The 18,731-nt window shown below is 40.9% G+C and overlaps 1 protein-coding gene across 2 annotated transcripts in view; it reads left to right on the top strand.

Moving 5' to 3' along the window:
- The window catches only part of SLC5A1 (solute carrier family 5 member 1), a 77,201-nt gene extending 59,193 nt beyond the window's left edge, over positions 1-18,008 (top strand). Inside the window, exons 11-15 of one of the 2 annotated variants that reach the window (XM_008061543.1) lie at positions 2,786-2,936; positions 5,290-5,458; positions 9,796-10,011; positions 12,874-12,979; positions 17,643-18,008. In XM_008061543.1, coding sequence (XP_008059734.1) covers positions 2,786-2,936; positions 5,290-5,458; positions 9,796-10,011; positions 12,874-12,979; positions 17,643-17,860 — 860 coding nt within the window. In that variant the 3' untranslated portion in view covers positions 17,861-18,008. Of the gene's footprint in view, positions 1-2,785; positions 2,937-5,289; positions 5,459-9,795; positions 10,012-12,873; positions 12,980-17,634 lie in introns of both variants that reach the window. The other variant, XM_008061542.1, reaches the window with a different exon arrangement.
- The last annotated feature ends 723 nt before the right edge of the window (positions 18,009-18,731 follow it).

An 18,731-nucleotide genomic window follows, 5' to 3' on the forward strand; every position in this document is an offset into this window, starting at 1 on the left:
CTTGAAGGCAGTATATTTTTGCCTGGTGATATTTTATCCATTTTGCCATTCTATGTCTTTTCAGTGGTGCATTTAGTCCATTCACATTCAGGCTAATTATTGAAATGTTAGACTTCGTCCCTATCATAGAGTTCTTATAGAGTTGTTCTTCCACTTGGTTTATTGTCTTTCTTTTGGTTTTGGGGTTGGTTCATGTGTATTTTATTCTTTTTCCTGTACTCTTGTGAAGAACATTTTTCTTTTTTTCCCCTTTTCTTCTCTGTTTAGTACTTTCTTAAGTGTTTCATGTAGAGGTGGTTTGGTGGCAGTGTAAGTTCTTAGGGATTGGATATCTGGGAAAGATTTTAATTCTCCCTTGCTGATGAAGCTTAATCTGCCAGGGTAGGTTATTTTTGGTTGAAATTGTTTATCTTTTAGGACTTTGAAGATAGGGTTCCAAGCTCTCCTAGCCTGCAGGGTTTCTGTAGATAAATCTGCTGCTATTCTAATTGGTTTTCCCTGGTAGGTGATCTGGCCTTTTTCTCTTGCTACCTTTAGAATTTTTTCTTTTATGCCTACTTTGTTTAGGTGAATTATTATGTGTCTTGGAGTTGGTTTTCTCATTTGTTGTCTTGCAGGGGTTCTCTGAATCTCTTTGTTTGAGTTTTCGCATCATTGATTAGATAAGGGAAGTTTTCTTGAATGATCTCATGGAAGGTTTGTTCCATTGTGGTCTCTGTCTCTCTTTCTGCCTCAGGAAGGCCAATTACTCTTAGGCTCTGTCTCTTGAAGTAATCGCTCATCTCTTGAAGGTTTTTTTCTGTCTTTTTGAGCTTGTTTTCTGTGTTTTTGAGATTTTGGGTTAGTTCTATATTTTGGTCCTCAAGCTCTGAGATTCTTTCTTCTGCTTGGGTAATTCTGCTTTCCATGCTTATCAGTTTGTTATTTATTTCATTCACAGTATTCTTTATTACTGTTATCTCAGATATCAGCTCCTTTCTAGTTTCTTCTTGAGTCTCCTCAATTCTTTTTAATCTCTCCATTAATGTCTTGATATCTAGGTTTGAGACCAGTCATTCTGGGAGCTCTTCATTGTTTGCATTCCGAAGTCAGTTTTCTCAGTGTCTGCCCTCCCAGGGGTCTGGGAGAGACCCATATTCTTCTTTTGGTTTTTCTTCATTTGTGTAGATTTTTCTTTCGTTCCTGGAGCAAAAAGGAGGTATAAAAGAGGAAACTAATGGAGGAAGGGGGGTCAATAGGAAGTTAGAAAGAGAGAAGAGTGAGAGGGAGAACAGACATACATACCAACTAATATGTGAAAAAGAGACACAAGGCCGGAGATAAGTGAAAGAAAAACACAGAAGGAAAATTCCCTAAAGAATACTGGTAGTTACACAGAGACAGACCAATAAGATCATGAAACAGATAGTGTAAGTTAGAAAGCAAACAATAGTGAGCAAAACATACAGTCAGAATGATGAAACCAAAGGTCAAAATAAGAGATCAGACTAGTTCTCTAATCTTTCCTTAGTGGCTAAGGTCACTTGAGCTTTGATCTCCAGCTTCTCCCCTTTATTTTTTGTTGCAGGCAGCTAGCTTGCTGCCTGGTAGGTCTGTGACTCTTGTCTCAGTCTGTTCAGCATAGGGGAGGGGCTTTGTCTCCTGTTTAACGATGTCACCATGGGAACCAAGGTGGAGGCTCTTTCACTTTCACTTTCACTTTTAGGGATGCTCGTCTGGGTCTCTGGGCAGGATCAACTGCACAGCTGGGCGCTGGTTCCGGGGTGTCACCAGCAGGTTGGGGTGGAGGAGAGGGTCAGGCGTTCCCTCCTCTGGAGCTGGAAGCCTCTGATCAGCACCTTACATAAGCTTGGAGTTCTGCTCCCTTACACAAGCTTGAGGTCGCACACTGAGTGTCTCAGCCAGGGTGAACCTGGGGCTCCAGAGCTCTAAAGCTCCAAAGGGCAGGTGGTGGCCCTGGGTCCCTCACAGGGCACTTCAGCCAGAAATGGGACCGGTATCTCTGAGGGGCGGCTGCCCAGAGCCTCCCTGGGCGACCGGTGGTTTGGTGCTGGGCGGGATGATGTAGCCAGGGAGGGAGCTGAGACCTGGGATCCTGAGCAGGTGGGAGTCACATATAATGGAGCAGCTGCTGCCGGGGACCACAATATCTGGCCCTGCGTGGGACCGAAGGTCCCTGGGCCTCATACCAGTGTGGCTGGTGGTGGGCAGGGGGCTGCAGGAAGAAAAGTAAGAGTCTTTTTGGGAACTCACGTTCGGAGAGTCTCACGAATCCACCTATGCCCATCTTGTGTTGTGTCCTCCGATTTTTTTAAATTATTGAGTTATAGGTGTCCTTTAAATGTTTTCTATACTAGACCCTTCTCAGATATTTGATTTACACACATTTTCTCCCATTCTGTGGTTGCCTTTTCACTTTCCTGAGAACTTCATCTTTTGAATCCTAGTTAAATTTTTTTTGTTATGCCATGAATCTTTTGGATGAGTGAACTCAGATGGAAACACACACATATGCACACACACACGCACACACTACCACCACCATCATCCCCAGTTGCAAAGTACTAACCTCATATATATTGTGTCTCTAGTTCTTTGTTGGCTGCTGTGGGTTTATAATTTAAAGCCATGACTCACTTACTAAAACTTCTAGTCTTTCTGGAGAAATAAATTGGAGAATATGGCATGGTTTCAAAAGACAGACAAAGTTTGAGTCGTCATACTTGCTGAGCACAAAAGAGCTGAAGGTGCTATATGTGCCAGTCAGAACTCCCTTCTCTTTCAGGACTGCGAGGTCTGATGCTATCAGTCATGATGGCCTCTCTCATGAGCTCCCTGACCTCCATCTTCAACAGCGCCAGCACCCTCTTCACCATGGACATCTACACCAAAGTCAGAAAGGGAGCGTCTGAGAAAGAGCTCATGATAGCAGGAAGGTAAATGCAACTCCCCTCACCCACCACTGTGTTCCACAGAAGCTTGAATAGTCAGAGTTTCTATATGTGCTATCTCTCAAGCTAGGGAACATTGGCAGATGCCTGGGTAGAATGAGAGTAACCTCTGCGACTGGTTATATTTGCCCTTCAGTGGCATTTAACTTTCTCAGCTCTGCATGCTTCCACTGAACCATTCTGCTACCTTTTTTAGTTAAAATTTAAAAAAGGACACACAATCATTGTACATATTTATGGGCTATGTAGTGGTGCTGCAATACATATAATTATGGTGATCAGATCATGTAATTAGCATATCCATCATCTCAAACATTTATCATTTCTTTGTGTTAGGAACATTAAAAATTATTCCAGCTATTTGAAACTATATAATATATTATTGTTATGGAGTTATCCCACAGTCCATTTAACTTTAAACTAGAGACCATTGGACAATGCCTCTCTAGAGTTAGGAGGGACATAACAGATTCACCTAGTCTAACTCTTAGGCTATCAACTAGCAAAATGAGGCTCATCCTACTTAAACCTAAAAAACCTGGAAAATGGCAGAGCCAGGAATCTGCAGCCAACTGAGTCCTTGTTTAAGGCTCTTCATGCTGTCCCAGCCCTCCACATTGTAGCACTCCACACTGGCCGTCTTTGAGGCCCAAATGTCTCTGATGCTTCAGCCCCTTGATACAACATTTTGAAGGATCATTGTGAAGGTCAAATGAGATTATGCTTGTGAATACATTCTGTCTCAAACACCAAGCTATGTGCATGCTCATTGTTGTCAAGCAGGCTAATAAACACAGCAGGATTCTGAAAGCATCAAGGCATTGATACATGGGTCGGGTGTGCTCATTTTCATAATCATTCATGGAACAGATGCTCTGGATAGAGAACTAATAAGGAATCTACTGTGTCTCTCCATGGGGCTAAGGCAGGTCAGTCTTCTCAGGGCAGTTAGAACAAGTCCCCAGAATACCAGTCAAGGGAAAGGGTTCAACTGAGTGCAGCAGGGCTATGGGCTGCTACCTTAGAGCCCTCATCATTGAGATTAGGGTGAAATATGGTAGGCCACTTTCAGGTGACAAGAAATCTGGCACCCAGAGGAGTCTGACCAGGCTGGACTCTGCCACCTTAGCCATAGAAAGCACTGTAAACTTGATTGGTTTTTTTTCCTTAGAAAGACACTTACTGACTTTTCTTGTTATTTACATATAAATATGCAAATGAGAAAGAAAACTATTTGTTGCTTTGCTCAGGTCTGAATCCTATGCCCTAAGACTATATTGGGGTTCACATTTTTGTGCATAACTGCTGTCCTGAGTTGGGGTAATCTCACAGGGATGGGAAACCATTTCAAATTCTGCTATGGGGACTGTAAGGGCAATAAGGGAGCAATGAGCATAGGAAGCCCTAGTTGGGTAAGGCTCCTGAGGGAGGGAGAGCCTGAGATGAGTTCAAAATGGTAAATAGGATTTGGGTAAGTGGGGAACAGTGGGAAGCTATTTCAGAGGGAAAAATATGTGAGTAAAAACACTGCTTTTTAAAGGTAGTTTAAAACTCCTTTGCCTTGAATATATGTAAATGAGTAAGGCAATTGCGGCCAACTTTCTAATTCTAATTTCTAATTTCTAATCATAGCCAATTTTCTAAGTCATGAGCACAAGTAAGAAGAACTTGAAAGGACATATTCAATATTTTCAGGACTAAACGTGAAACTCAAGAGGAGGAGAGCTGGAGATACTGGCAGTATCCCTTCCTGTCTAGACTGTTCCTTTATAAACTCTTCTTGTCTAGTGTCTTTAATTTTATTAAGAAGGAGATAAAGGAGATGAAAAAAGAGGTGGAGGAGAAGATAATAATAATAATAGGTTTTTACTACTTATTGAGTGCCTACTATTTGTGAAGTGTTTTACTATTACTAATTCTTATTCCGACCTCAAAAAATTAGACATATTTCCAGTTTATAGATGGAGAATTAGAATCTTAGAGAGATTAAGAAGCATGTCCTATGTCATACAGAGAGAATAAGAATTTGAATCCAGAACCGTCTGGCTCCAAAATGCATACTTTTCTCCTTTACTCTGTTGCCTCTCAAAGTGGGATTCTTTTATGGCAGCGACTGGGCCTAGGTTACTATTGAAAGTCAGTTGTGCTTCACTTACTCATGGGCGCAGATGACTTCCTGTAGGCAGAATAAGGAAGAAAAAAAACCCTCAAGAATGTGCCATGTTCATGTTTACTGCTGCTGCTGCTGCTTGTAGTATATGTGTATGATACATAGTGATATACATTTATTTATGTAGAGTTATTCGCTAATGCTCTGTTGTGGGTGCTTTGATTTCAGGTTGTTCATCCTGGTGTTGATTGGCATCAGCATCGCTTGGGTGCCCATCGTGCAGTCAGCACAAAGTGGGCAGCTCTTTGATTACATCCAGTCCATCACCAGTTACTTGGGACCACCCATTGCAGCTGTTTTCCTGCTTGCTATTTTCTGCAAGAGAGTCAATGAACCAGTAAGTATTATTTTGGCATGTCCAGAAGAGCTATTTTGACACAGAATCTCCCACGTGGGTTTGTATATTCTCTGTGGGATGGATTCTATTTCCCAGAGATCTTAGGCAGAGATGGATGTGCTGCTGGTACACAGCACATGGTAGGGGAAGGTTTCAGGGACCACAGGGCTCTCTGTTGGAGTAGGCGTCTTGGGAGTTAGTATGGGGCCCAGTTCCCCTGATTCTCCTGTCCTTCCTGCTATAGGTCCCTGACTAATGCTATAGATTTTCTATCCAATCATGATGATTTTGACCTGACTGCATGGTACCCCTAGGAAGTTTGTAGTCCCTACATGAGCAGTTTGAGAGCACAAGGTATCTTTGATGTTCTACTGTGAACTTGGCATTCTAGCCAGCATTTTTCTGGGCCCAGTGAATTCAAAGTCCTGGTGCTCTAGCATTTTATATGTAAAACAATGTAACGTACATAACAATTGAGAGATAGGTGGCACATGATATAATTAGAAATGAGTTAAAGGAAGGCTTTTCATGGGCTCCCAGAAGGAGGTGGGCCTGGAAGGGTTTGAAGTTGGGGAGAGAAGAATTGACATTCAAGGCAGCGAGAACAGCAGTGCCCAAAACTTTTAGACAGAAGCAGAAAGATAGGGATGAGGGTGAAGGACTTGTAAGGAATCTCACCTGGCTCAGATTGAGCTTGTGAATGTGGATAATGGAAGACATGGCTGGAAAGACAGGTCAAAGTTTGACTAAGAATGGCCCCTTTGGTTAGGTCTTTAGGTTTTTTAAAATACAAGGGGATACGCCCCAAAACTGGAATTTGTTTATAAAAAATTGTGCATTTATTCTTGTATATTTAAACTTCAGTTATCTTCAAAGTACTCTCTGATGCAATACACTTATTGAGATGCTTTTTTCACTGCTCCGTTTTTGAACTCATCGATTTTGATGCCTTGTAGAGCTTCTGCTATTTTTTGTTTCACCTCTTCCACATTGGCAAAACATTTTCCTTTAAGGACTTTTTTCATACGGGGGGAAAAAGTCATTTGGGATAAGATCCGGTGAATAGGGAGAGTGGGGAACTGGGGTCATGCTGCTTTTGATCAAAAACTGCTGAACACTCAGTGCAGTGTGAGTAGATGCACTGTCATGGTGGAACAACCAGTCACCCATTTGCCCAAAAAAAAAAAAAATCACTGAAACCAAACATAGCCTCTCATAACAATACTGGCTGGTAAACTGATGCCAATGTTCCTAGAACGCTTACCTAGTGGGACCAGCCTGTACTACAAGGGGCCCACCTTCCAAAAGGTAATTCCAGGTTTTTGGGGTCCTCCTTTGTATAAGGTCATGCCATCTGCAAACAAGGACAGTTTTTTACTTCTCCTTTTCCAATTTGGATGCCTTTTATTTCTTTATCTATCATAGTTGCTCTGGCTTAGACTTTCAATACTATGCTGAATAAAAGTTGTGTAAGTGGGTATTTTGTCTTGTACTAGTTCTTAGAGGAAGCGTTTTCAATTTTTCCTTGTTCAGGATGCTGCTATCTGTGGGCTTGTCATATAAGGTCCTTATTGTTTTAGGTATGCTTCTTCTATACCCAATTTGTTGAGAGTTTTTATTATAAAGGGATGCTGAATTTTATCCAATGCTTTTTCTGCATCTATTGAGATATCATATGGATTTTGTCCTTCATTCTGTTTATATGGTATATCATATTCATTGATTTGTCTATGTCAAACCATCCTTTAGCTTGGAAAAGCCACACTACAGAATTTGGGTCAGCAGTGGGACATCATTTCAGATTTTAAAATACAATGAAAATGATGCTTTTGGATATGGTATATGAGTGGGAGTGTTGCTCATCTGTCTCTGTATTCAACCATCTACTTGACTGGGGAGGGTTGGGAAGGTGTGGAAGTGCTGATTTTCTGAAACAATATAAATTATGACATTTAAAAAAATTGTATACACTCCTCATTTCAATAGGACAGAAATGTATGCTAGGCAAATGCTTCCCTGGAGTAACCCAGTTCTAAGGTGTCTAAACTACCACCATATGTGCCCCTCTTCATTTAACACTTACCATTAAGAAGATAGTTCAGATTTTCTGGTGACTCAAAACTGGTGCAAAGATAAACACTTTTGAGAGATCAGAGATCAGAATTAAATCTGAAAAATGTTTTTGACAGATTAGAGAAATAGACATACATCTTGGGATATGTTGCAATAGGGAGATTGGCAGAAAGTTGGTTAACTGGGAGATTTCTAACATACAAAAGGCCAGCTGGGTGTTGCAGCAGGCCACAAGCAGATTCAGTTGAGCAATGGACTAAGGCTTTAAAAAAATAAGGCTAAGAATCGGGATAGACTGTAGTGGTTCTCAACTGGTAGTGATTTTGTTCTCTTCGCAAGGGATATTAACAATTTCTGGAGATATCATTGGTTATTATGATTTGGGACATGCTTCTGATACCTAGTAGGTAGGTTCCAAGAATGCAGCTAAACATTCTACAATACATGAGACAGCACACCCAAAGAATTATTGAGCCCAAATGTCATAGTGTTGAGGTTCACAAACCCTGGGATAGAGTCTCCAGAGACCTCAAGGTGATCCTTACGACTTTTCAGTTACTGTGTTTGCTAAGAGGTGACTCTAAATCTTGAGGAAAATGTCAAAGGCTACCTGATTTTTCAAGAGCCTCTTGGGAATAAAGACTGAAAGAGTAGAAAGACGTTAGATAAGGAAAGCCTTAACAAGTTTATCATATTACACAAATTAAAATCAATAATTTTAATTTTATTTTATTTTAGAGAAAGGGTCTCATTATGTAATCCAGACTGCAGTACAGATGCTATTCGTAGTCATGATCATAGCGCACTATAGCCTCAAATGCCTAGGTTCCAGTGCTCCTCCTGCCTCTGCCTTCTGAGTAGCTGGAACTACAGCTGAGTCACTGGAATCACTCAGTGCCACTGTGTCTGGCACTGAATGTATGAGGGATGAATGGGGAAAATATTTTTTCTTTTTCTTATTCATTTCATCATCTAGCAGACACTTCCAAATGCCAGCATAGGATGGGACACTAGCAACACAAAGTGAATAAAACCTGGTTTTTTCTCTGGGCAGGCTCGCAGTTCAGATGGGGAGACAGAGAAGTGAGTGACTGATTGCTTACATAGCAGTGGGGTCAGTGCTGGCATGGAGTGAGTACACAGTACTGTTATCACCGTAAGGAGGGTGCACCTACCTGGTCTGGTTTGTTCCATTTAAGCTAGAACAAGGCTACCAGGGAAGGAAGAGTCCTTACTATCCCATAAATGACCTGTATGAAGACCCAGGGACATGAGCATACATGACATGTTTAGGGAATGGCTGACAATTTAGCGTACTTGGAATATAAAATGTAGGGGTATCAAAGGCTAGCAAAGGGGCTGATCAACACCTGGAAAACTTGTAAAGGCTCTTTTGGACCATTCTTTTAAGCTCTGGAATAGAGTCTCTAGGCAGTAGCAAGTAGAGACCCCTAGGTGATCCTCAGGACTGGTCAGGTACTATGTTAGGCAATCTATTTTGTCACCAGCCTTCTTAAAATGGACCCTCCAAACTTAGACCTGTTCCTCTAGGTGAGGACTAACCAAAAAGGAAAGGAAGAAGAGAAGGAGGGAAAAAAGGAGTACAGGAAGGAAAGAAAGAGTTAAAATTTCTTGAAAAATTGTCCCTAATGTTGGTAGTCTAATAAAATTGTCTGTGTTTCTAATGTGCAAGCCTACAATTTAATGTAAAAACATTATAACAGTATAATTGTATGTTCTCAAACAAAAAATAGTTTACAAATAGTCTATAAAGGAATCTGAAAAGGGGAGTATTATTTATATTTTGATGGAAAAGTTTATTTCTCCTTCATCCTCTGAAAACCCAATTTCTTTTTCCATGTCTTCATGAAATACAAATTACTTCACATCTGAATGTTCCTAAATCTGGAGATTGGTGGTGACAGTAACTATAGGTGGAAAGGCTCAAATTATTTTTCAAGTTAAAGGAAACTTTTAGAATTAGACTTTGGGCTGGTATTCTATACCAGTTATTAGACACTTTGTTCCATTGTATTATGAATCCTTGTTTTATGATCCAGGTGAAATCATTTTGCTGAAACTTTATAAACACTTTAAAGACCTTATGTAACACTCCCAGTCATATTCTGAACTTCAGTGTTCTGGGTTCAGATGGTCTAGCGCTACCATTTCTCTCACTCCTGTTGCTTTGCCTCTGTTGTCTCCCCAAAGAATGAGAGAATGGCCCACTATTTTTTGTGTTAATCTAGGATTTTCTTTCACAGGGAGCCTTTTGGGGACTGATCCTAGGATTTCTGATTGGGATTTCCCGTATGATTACTGAATTCGCCTATGGAACTGGGAGCTGCATGGAGCCCAGCAATTGTCCCACCATTATCTGTGGGGTGCACTACCTGTACTTTGCTATCATCCTCTTTGTCATTTCTGTCATCACCATCTTGGTCATCTCCCTCTTCACCAAGCCCATTCCAGATGTGCATGTGAGTATCCATTTAGAAGACTTGCCCTTGTTTCATGTTTATGCTGCAACACTCTTGGTTGACCTCAGCTCAGTTAGACATCTCACAGTCACATGACTAAAATAGTCTGTACTTGTCACTGATTTCATGTAGAAGGATACAGGACAGGAAACACAGTGTGCCAGTAGGGCAGTATCAAGACTCTGTCTTCAACATGAGTCCTCACAACTGTCTACATTTCAGTCCAGGTACTATTCTCTAGATCCTGCTCCCTAATTGACAGCTAGGTGCAAGGATATGAGAACACATGAGTGGGCACAAGGCTACCTCACTTAGATGCCCATGTCCCAAACAGGAACTGATATTTCTTATACCAGTGCCATGATCAAAGTTTCTAGGGGTCCCAGCAAAGGACATGCTTAATTACAAAAATTACTACACTTAACAAAAACCTGAAGTATGTTTTTTTCTTTTGATTTTTAAAAATTTTAAAGATATGGGGTACAATTCAGGGTTAGGTATGCAAATGTTCATTATGCAGGTACCCTTGTTGATGAGGTGTGCCCCTCCTTCCCAGGCAGATTCCCACTACTGCCAATCATGCTACCGTGCCCCCCTCCAGCAGTTTCCTGCTACTGTCAATCCTTTTCTTATAGTATTATGGTAATTGTTCAAGGTTCACTTTTGAGTGAGAACATGTGACACTCAGTTCTTTGTTTCTGTGAAAGATCACTCAGTATTATAGACTCTAAGTCCACCCAGGTTGCTGTGAAGTTCATGATCTTGTTCTTCTTATGACTGCATAATATTTCATTGTGTATATGTACCACATTTAAAAAAACCAAGTCCTCTTTTGATGGGCAGCATGGTTGGTTCCATGTTCTTGCTACTGTGAACAATGCTGCCACCAAAAAGTTGACCATAGAACTATTTCTAACAATGTGAAATTTCCGTTGATTCAAGACTTCAAAAATTGCAAATATTCTTCTTTATATCTATGTGCATCCATTGGTTTAGGATTTAGTCATAGCTGTCCCAAATCAGATAAAGGGAGAATTATGGGCCATTTTTATTTATAGTCTGGAATCTCAACATAGATCACATTTTGCCTTTTTCAGGTTTATAGGAGAATAGAGCTAAATTGATCCTAAATCATATATATTCCTAGAAAAAGATAAACGGTTTTGTTAACACTTTACTCATGCATACACAAATACAAGGAACTAGGGAATCCCCAAGAAACTGCTAGGTTTTCGAGGTCTGTGATAAATTGTAATATCAAACAAAGACTGCTTTTATAGCAACATAACTATCATCATATCTATTGGCTGGATCTGTTGCAGGTTTTCTTTGTGTTGTATCAACAGCATCCCTATGTCTCAATCTTTGAAATTACCACAGTCCCAAATACATTTGGTTTCATGCCTCTTCTTGAAATAGAGAAAGCAAGGTAGTCACCAAAGGGCATGGTTGAAATGAACATATTACATTGATTTTCAGACTCCTTCAAGTTGCTTTAGATGATGCTGATAGAAACTGTGCCTCCAGCTCTATTCTATTCTAGTATGGTTCATGATTCTACAAATTCTTTTTTTTTTTTCTTATTGACATTTTATTTTAGGGTCAGTTTTCTCATATGGAAACGTTGCACAATCTCATATAGAAAACAATAATTAGTCAAAAATCACGTACAATTTGAAGTTTTAAAAATTGTCCTGTTTTATTGTAAAATTTAAAACTATTATTTTCTTGTTGCCTCAACACCTCCAAAAACAGGCTGGTCACCTACCCAAACAACCAGGTGCACTAGTGTGTTAAGTCTGGCTCCTGCCACAAGTTTTCCTTCTTACCTCCCATGACTGTGACTCAGTAACATTCAAATGCACCAGTAAAATTTTGTGTCTTTGGCTCTTGTCCTCCACCCTCATTCCAGTAAAAGCATTTGCTCACAAGTATTCTCTTACTCTTCTTCTTCCTTTCTCTCTCTCTCTCTTCCTCCTTCTCTTCCCCACCTTTGTTGAGCTCCTTCTTTTGGATGCTTACCCCATGTGGTCCCCTTGTATCATGTGCTGACTATGTCTTTCTAATACCTGTGGGTATAATGAACTTGTCCCTCTATGCCTGTAGGCCCATCTACTTGGGAGGCTGAGGCAGGAGGATCACTGAAGCACAGGAGTTTGCGACTTTAGTGAGCTATGATTGCTCCTGTGAATATCCAGTGCACTCCAGTCTGGGCAACACAGCAAGACCCCATTACTATTAAAAATAAATAAGTAGATTTTAAAGGATGCTGGGCATGACCGTTCTTGTCTATAGTCTCAGCTACTCTGGTGGCTGAGGTGGCAGTATCACTGGAACTCAGCTGGAGTCCAGCCTGGACAACATAAGGAGACCCCATCCCCCCAATTTCTTTAAAATTGTGCCTCTTCTATGTCCTCTCTGGTGACCACACTTGACTGACTAATGAAAAAATGATTTACAAATTCTTATCCCCATAATGTGACATAGTATAAAAATGTGAACTTACATTGCTGGTCTAGACAATTGCTGTCTAGTCTTGTTTCCTACAACCAGTGCTAAAAGGAACAAATTCATTTATCACACATAAAAAGAATTTATCCATTCAACAAACATTTCTATATTTGAGGCAGTCTCTCAGCCTCTGAATGCACATATATCCTAAGGGCTAATATATATATATATTATATAAGATCTAAGTTCCAAACACATTTAGATATAATTCCATGGATGGGAACTGTTATCTTGTTGGTACTGAGCGACCACATTTCTTTTACTTTCTTGATGCATATCTCTTTGTTTCCCCAGTTCTTTTCCCACACTGTACTTAGATCTTCCTGTTTGCTTATTCTGCTTTCTCTGCAGCTCTATCGTCTGTGTTGGAGTCTGCGCAATAGCAAAGAGGAGCGTATTGACCTGGATGCAGAAGAGGAGGACATCCAAGAAGCCCCAAAGGAGACAATTGAAATAGGTAATTTGTGACTCAGAGCCCATTCTCAAGCCACAAAACGTTACTCCTACAATGGCAAGGCAACTTTACTGAAGACTTTGCTCAATGCCTTCATCAAGGCTCAGATCTCTCCTCTACAGGGGAATGAGGAATGGGATGAAGATGAGATAGATAAATGAGTTTGAGGAAGTTCACTCTCAGGCTTAGTCACTCTGAAGGAGGGAGGTGCAGAATCATTCCAGCTGCCACACCCTTCTTATTTTACAGTGTTCAGTGAGTAAGCATGGATGAGGAATTTGCCACCCTACCTTGATTTAGGACATGGTCAGTGACAAGGGAAGAGTTACAGCTCTTTTGACATAGTCTATGAACAGAGAGCAGATGGAACCAAAGCTACAGTCAGTTCTAGTGACCAAGGGGATGGGATTGAAGCTCTTTGGATCTATGACTTACTGGCTTATAATATCAGCTTTAGAAAATTGAATTTCTCTGGAAGACAAATGCGATAATGCTTAGTCAGTGCTCAGAGATTTATCCTTTAAGTTAATGCTTTTTTCAACTTCAGTGTTGTATTTTTTTCCTGCCTACATTGGAGAAGTGCACACATGAAGGATGGTTGTGGAGGTGTGGGGAGTGCAAGGTTATGGGAGCTCAAGGTCTATGTGCTTTACCTGGCATTGGCGGGAGTTCTTATCATGCCATCTGAAGGAGAGGATAGATGCAGCAGAACAAGTTCTTAAACTGGCCATCAAAACCTCAGAGAATCCTAACTCTGAGGACCCTGAGGTCCTCTCCATTTGAAGGAGAGGATAGATGCAGCAGAATAAGTTCTTAAACTGGCCATCAGGAACATCATAGAATCCTAACTCTGAGAACCCTTGGGATCTGTTGGTCTTACCACTTCATTTTATAAACCTGTAAGTTGAGAGAGAGGCTTTGCCTATGGTCCCAGCTCTGCTACATTCTGTTCTTGATCTTCAAGAACCTTTCAGTTTTGAAACCTTCGACTCTGCAAGTACTAGAGGGAGCATGGAGCCACAGGCAGCTGACCACGGTGCTGAAAAACATGCAGCCCCTTCCTGCTTCCTTGGGTCAGGTAGACATCAACATGCCCCCCTACTTTTCCTACCACCAAAAATGTCTCCACATTGAGAGAGACTATCATAGATTTTAAAGGGACATGGTGAGGAGTATTTTGAGTGTTGGGAAGTTTTAATGTGGAAGAGGAGATTGTTTTTGCACTAGGGGGCAGCCTTAAGATTGGTGGGTGGAAAGAACCCATCCAACTGTAACTCACTCTAAGGAGGCAAGATAGTGCAGAGATAGGTTGTGATACTTGGAATTAAAAAGAACTAGAACTGAATTCTAACTTCTTGTCTTAGTGCTCTGGAAAAGTGATTAAAGTTTTCTTTTTTTGAGTTGAAGTCTCACTTTGTTTCCCAGGCTGGAGTGCAGTGACATACTCATAGCCACCACAGTCTCAACCTCCTTGGCTCAGGCAATCCTTCCTCCTCATCCTTCCAAGTAGCTGGAACTACAGGTGCACACCAGCACACCTGGCTAATTTTTTGATTTATTGTAGAGATGAGATCTCACTAAGTTTTCCAGGCTGGTTTTGAATTCCTGGGCTCAGGTAGTCCTCTTGCCTCTGCCTCCCAAAGTGCTGGGATTACAGTCATGAGCCACCATGCCTGGCATGATTCAATTTTTCTTTTTTTTTCAAAGTTTTAAAACAAAGTTTATTTAGAAAGTAAATAGAGAGAGCGAGAGAGAGAGAGAGAGAGAGAGAGAGAGAGAGAGAGAGAGAGAGAGAAGAAAGAAGAGAGAGAAAATTCATCACCCCAAGGTAGGGGAGGGGGGCCGAAGCTAAGAAAACATGGTAGCCATATCTCAAAGAGCCACGTGGGAACACCAGAGTTTAACAAAGCAATGGCCTGAATCAATTTTTCTAAAGCTCAGGTTCCTTATGTAAAAGTATTCTAAATGAAAATTCATACTTCGTAGTACAGTTGGGAACATTAAATGATATAATGTTCCATTATGGTTTTCACCATCATGATTGCTTTGAAGGGAGAGTGTTATAATTGAGTTGGTCTAGAAAGGAATGAGTGAAAAGCATGCATCTATCAAGGATGCTGCAGAGAGAACTTCCACATTGGCTAGAGAATTGACTTGATGACTCTGAGGTTCATGGCAGCACTTGAATTCTGTTGTTTCTTCTTTCTTTCTTTTTTTTTGAGTTGGAGTCTTACTCAGTCGCCCAGACAGGAGTGCAGTGGCCACTCCTGGCTACCGCAGCCTTGACCTGCTGGGCTCCGGCGATCCTTCTGCCTCAGCCATCCGAGTAGCCAGAATTAAAGGCACATGCTACCACACCTGACTAATTTTTTTGATTTATTGTAGAGATGAGGTCTCACCAAGTTGCCTAGGTGGGTCTTGAAACCGCCAGCTCAGGCAATTCACTCACCTCGGCCTCCCAAAGTGTGGGATTACAGGCTGAGCCACCAAGCCCAGTCAATTCTGTTGTTTCTTAATGAACTCACAGTGAAATCTGACTGAATACCCTAAAGTACAATAAACTAGACTCTTTTGAGGACTTTTACAGACTATGGGTGTCACACTCACCGTTCTTAGAGAAACAGCAGCATGAGAAAGTTTTGCAACTGTATTACCATCCCCATATCATCATCATCATCACCATCACAATCATCATAACTGATAGTGATATGATTATAACATATTTTAATTATGAATACATCGCTCTAGGTTAGTGATTCATTTTAGTACTACATCATCCTTTTAAAGCAGATAATGCAAGTATAACTTCCAATTTTGCAGAAGAGGAAGATGAGACATAGAGACTTTATCAAGTTTTTGTTGACCCAGATAACCATGTATTTCTCACTTGAGCTGCTCAGGGAGTCCAGCTTCTTGCTCCTCCTTCCCCATTCTACTGTTTTGGTGAAGTGAACCAAAAAGGAGAGGAAGAAGTTTGTGAGAGAACGAGAGGGAGAGAGAGAGAGAGAGAGAGAGAGAGAGAGAGAGAGAGAGAGAGAGAGAGAGACAGAAAGAGGGAGGGAGGAAATGGAAGGTGGCTAACACTTCTTCACATTTACTGTGGGGGAGGGATCCCCACAAAATCCTGAATTATCTTTTGGAGAGTGAGCCCCTTGTAGTACAGGCTGCCCCTGCTAGATAAGGGTTCTAGAACCCATCATTTTTATCTGGAAAATTTGAGAAGGTTGCTTCACGGTTTGTGGAAGAAATGTGTGGAGTTGTGGCAAATGGATGACTTGTTTTTCCACCATGACAGTGCACCTGCCTACACCGCACTGAGTGTTCAGCAGTTTTTGACCAAAATCAGCACAACTCCCTCTCATGTCCCACCCTCCCAGTTTACCCGATCTTGCCCAGCAACATTTTTTGTTAACTCGGATGAAAAATGTTCTCAAAGGGATTTTTTTTTGTCAATATGGAAGAGGTGAAACAAAAAATGGATGAAGTACTAAAAGACATAAAAATGGATGAGTTCCAAAACTTTTTTTTTGAGAAAAAGCATCTCAATAGGTATATTGCATCAAATGGAGAGTGCTTTGAAGGCGATTAAAGTTTAAACATGTAAGAATAAATACACAATTTTTATAAATAAATTCCATTTTTGGGTTTCTTCTCTCATAGTTGTTAGGGGCTCACTCACTGAATCATTAAATTAAATTAAATTTTTATTGATATGATGAAGTAGGTATTATTTATCCAATTTTTCAGATACCCGAAGCTAAGAAAAGTCAATCAACAAGGCCATCAAGCTGGGTTTTGGTCCCAGTTTTGACACATACATGCACTTGATCACTAAGATTCTTTCCAGGTCTAAAATTCTGTAACTCTTTAAGGAAAAAAAAATTCTGTCTTGTAAAAATGGGAAAGTGAAGGGCAGTGATCTGTGAGCATGGTACTGAAAACACAGTGGACTTGACCTCATATCTAGTAAGCAGCAAAGCTAGCACTTGAAACCAGGTTTGTCCACCTCCACTGCCACACCTGGGCTCAGAGGGAGGAATCAGTTTTCTTTGGTGGGCATCCACTTGTGTGTCAGGGCCAGCTGGATGGTTTGATTCAACAGTGTTGATATGCACCATTAAATCTTAAGCCCAGAAAGTGTTGATCACTGCTGCCCTGCATCAGGGGCTGTTCAGACCACTCCTTACCACCACGTCGGGCATGTTGTGAAGCCTTAGAATTGACAGATATAGCCAATGCACTCCTGGCTACTGGCCTGGTTGTTTTCCAGTGATGGAGGAAACAGAGATGAATTGATGTGTTTCAGAGGTGGGTTTGGCTTTTCATGTCCTTCATATGTCACAATTCCCAAGCCCATTGTTAACATTTCTCTCTCATAAATTATTATTTGATATGTCTGTTCCAATAAAAATATCTTTGCACTGGCTCTAAAATTTAAAATAAAATAGAGATAAAATTTAAGCTAGCTGGTTATAGGATGCAAAATTTATCTAGTAACGTCATCTTGTAATTAAATTCATTGGAACATTTTGTGCTACTTCCATTCCTGCAAATAAGAAAATTGGGACATTTCAGCAGAATGGTATATGCTTCAGGGTTTGGCATCTCCCCTGGACACTTTTTCTATCTGTATTCAATGGTCCTTTTATGCTTTTCCCCGATACAGAAGTTCCTGAGGAGAAAAAAGGATGCTTTAGGCGGGCCTATGACCTGTTTTGTGGGCTGGACCAACAGAATGGACCCAAGATGACTGAGGAAGAGGAGGCGGCCATGAAGATGAAGCTGACAGACACCTCTGAGAAACCTTTGTGGAGGACAGTCGTGAACATCAATGGCATCATCCTGCTAACTGTGGCTGTCTTTTGCCACGCGTATTTTGCCTGAGCCCTGCCTTCTGCTGTAGACTCGCCATAGCTGGAATCTTTGCTTACCTCTCTTCACTTCCATTCTGTGGTGTAGAAGGGAAACCAGCCAGTTGTAAATTTTGCCCAGTTGGATAAATGTGTACATGTGTAATTATAGACTAACTGGAGGAAAATCATTAGTTTGCCGTTAAATTATGTATTTGAAGCCAGTGTGTTGCAGTCATTTGAACATACTAGATCTGTGGAAGGAAAGACCACTCAGCCATATTCAGAAAAAGGCAGACTAAGGAATAGCCCTGTGGTGTCTTATGCAAGTTGGTTTCATGTGGATTCAGCATGTCAGCATTGTTTGTAATCCTTGAATATTGTTTTAAGAGTTTTGTTCTCCCTGGTTACTGCCACTTTCCCTATCTGACTGCCTTCTCACCTTAAAAAACAATTTTTTCCTCCTTCATCATCATCATCTCAAGTTTTTCCTAGCATAGGAAAATCAATCTGATAAACTGATGAACACATTGAAGCTGAAGATGGGAGCTTAGTGGGTCCCTGTCCTGAGTGTTTGCTCTTTGAAATCGAGGCCTGAGGAAGGCAGTGCTTACCCACAAGGGAAGGACACAGGCACCAGCCTCAGGCCAGTGGGAGAAGCAGATAATCTTGAGTAGAGTGGATTTTCTGGTTTTCTTAAAAATGTCCATCATGAGTTTCCCAAGTTTGCAATTTCCCTCCTTTTGGCATTCACTATACCTGGAATGTCTTAGCCACTCAGCAATGATTGTTGACTAATTAAATGAAAGGGCATTATTTATACATACTTGCTTTATTTTTACATGAGCCTGGCCCTTGATTAACCTTTTCTTGTGGCTACATAAAGTATACCCTCTGGTGATTGT

This window comes from Carlito syrichta, unplaced genomic scaffold, assembly GCF_000164805.1.
Source record: "Carlito syrichta isolate Samal-C Ts95f unplaced genomic scaffold, Tarsius_syrichta-2.0.1 Scaffold305313, whole genome shotgun sequence".
Classification (NCBI taxonomy): domain Eukaryota; kingdom Metazoa; phylum Chordata; class Mammalia; order Primates; family Tarsiidae; genus Carlito; species Carlito syrichta.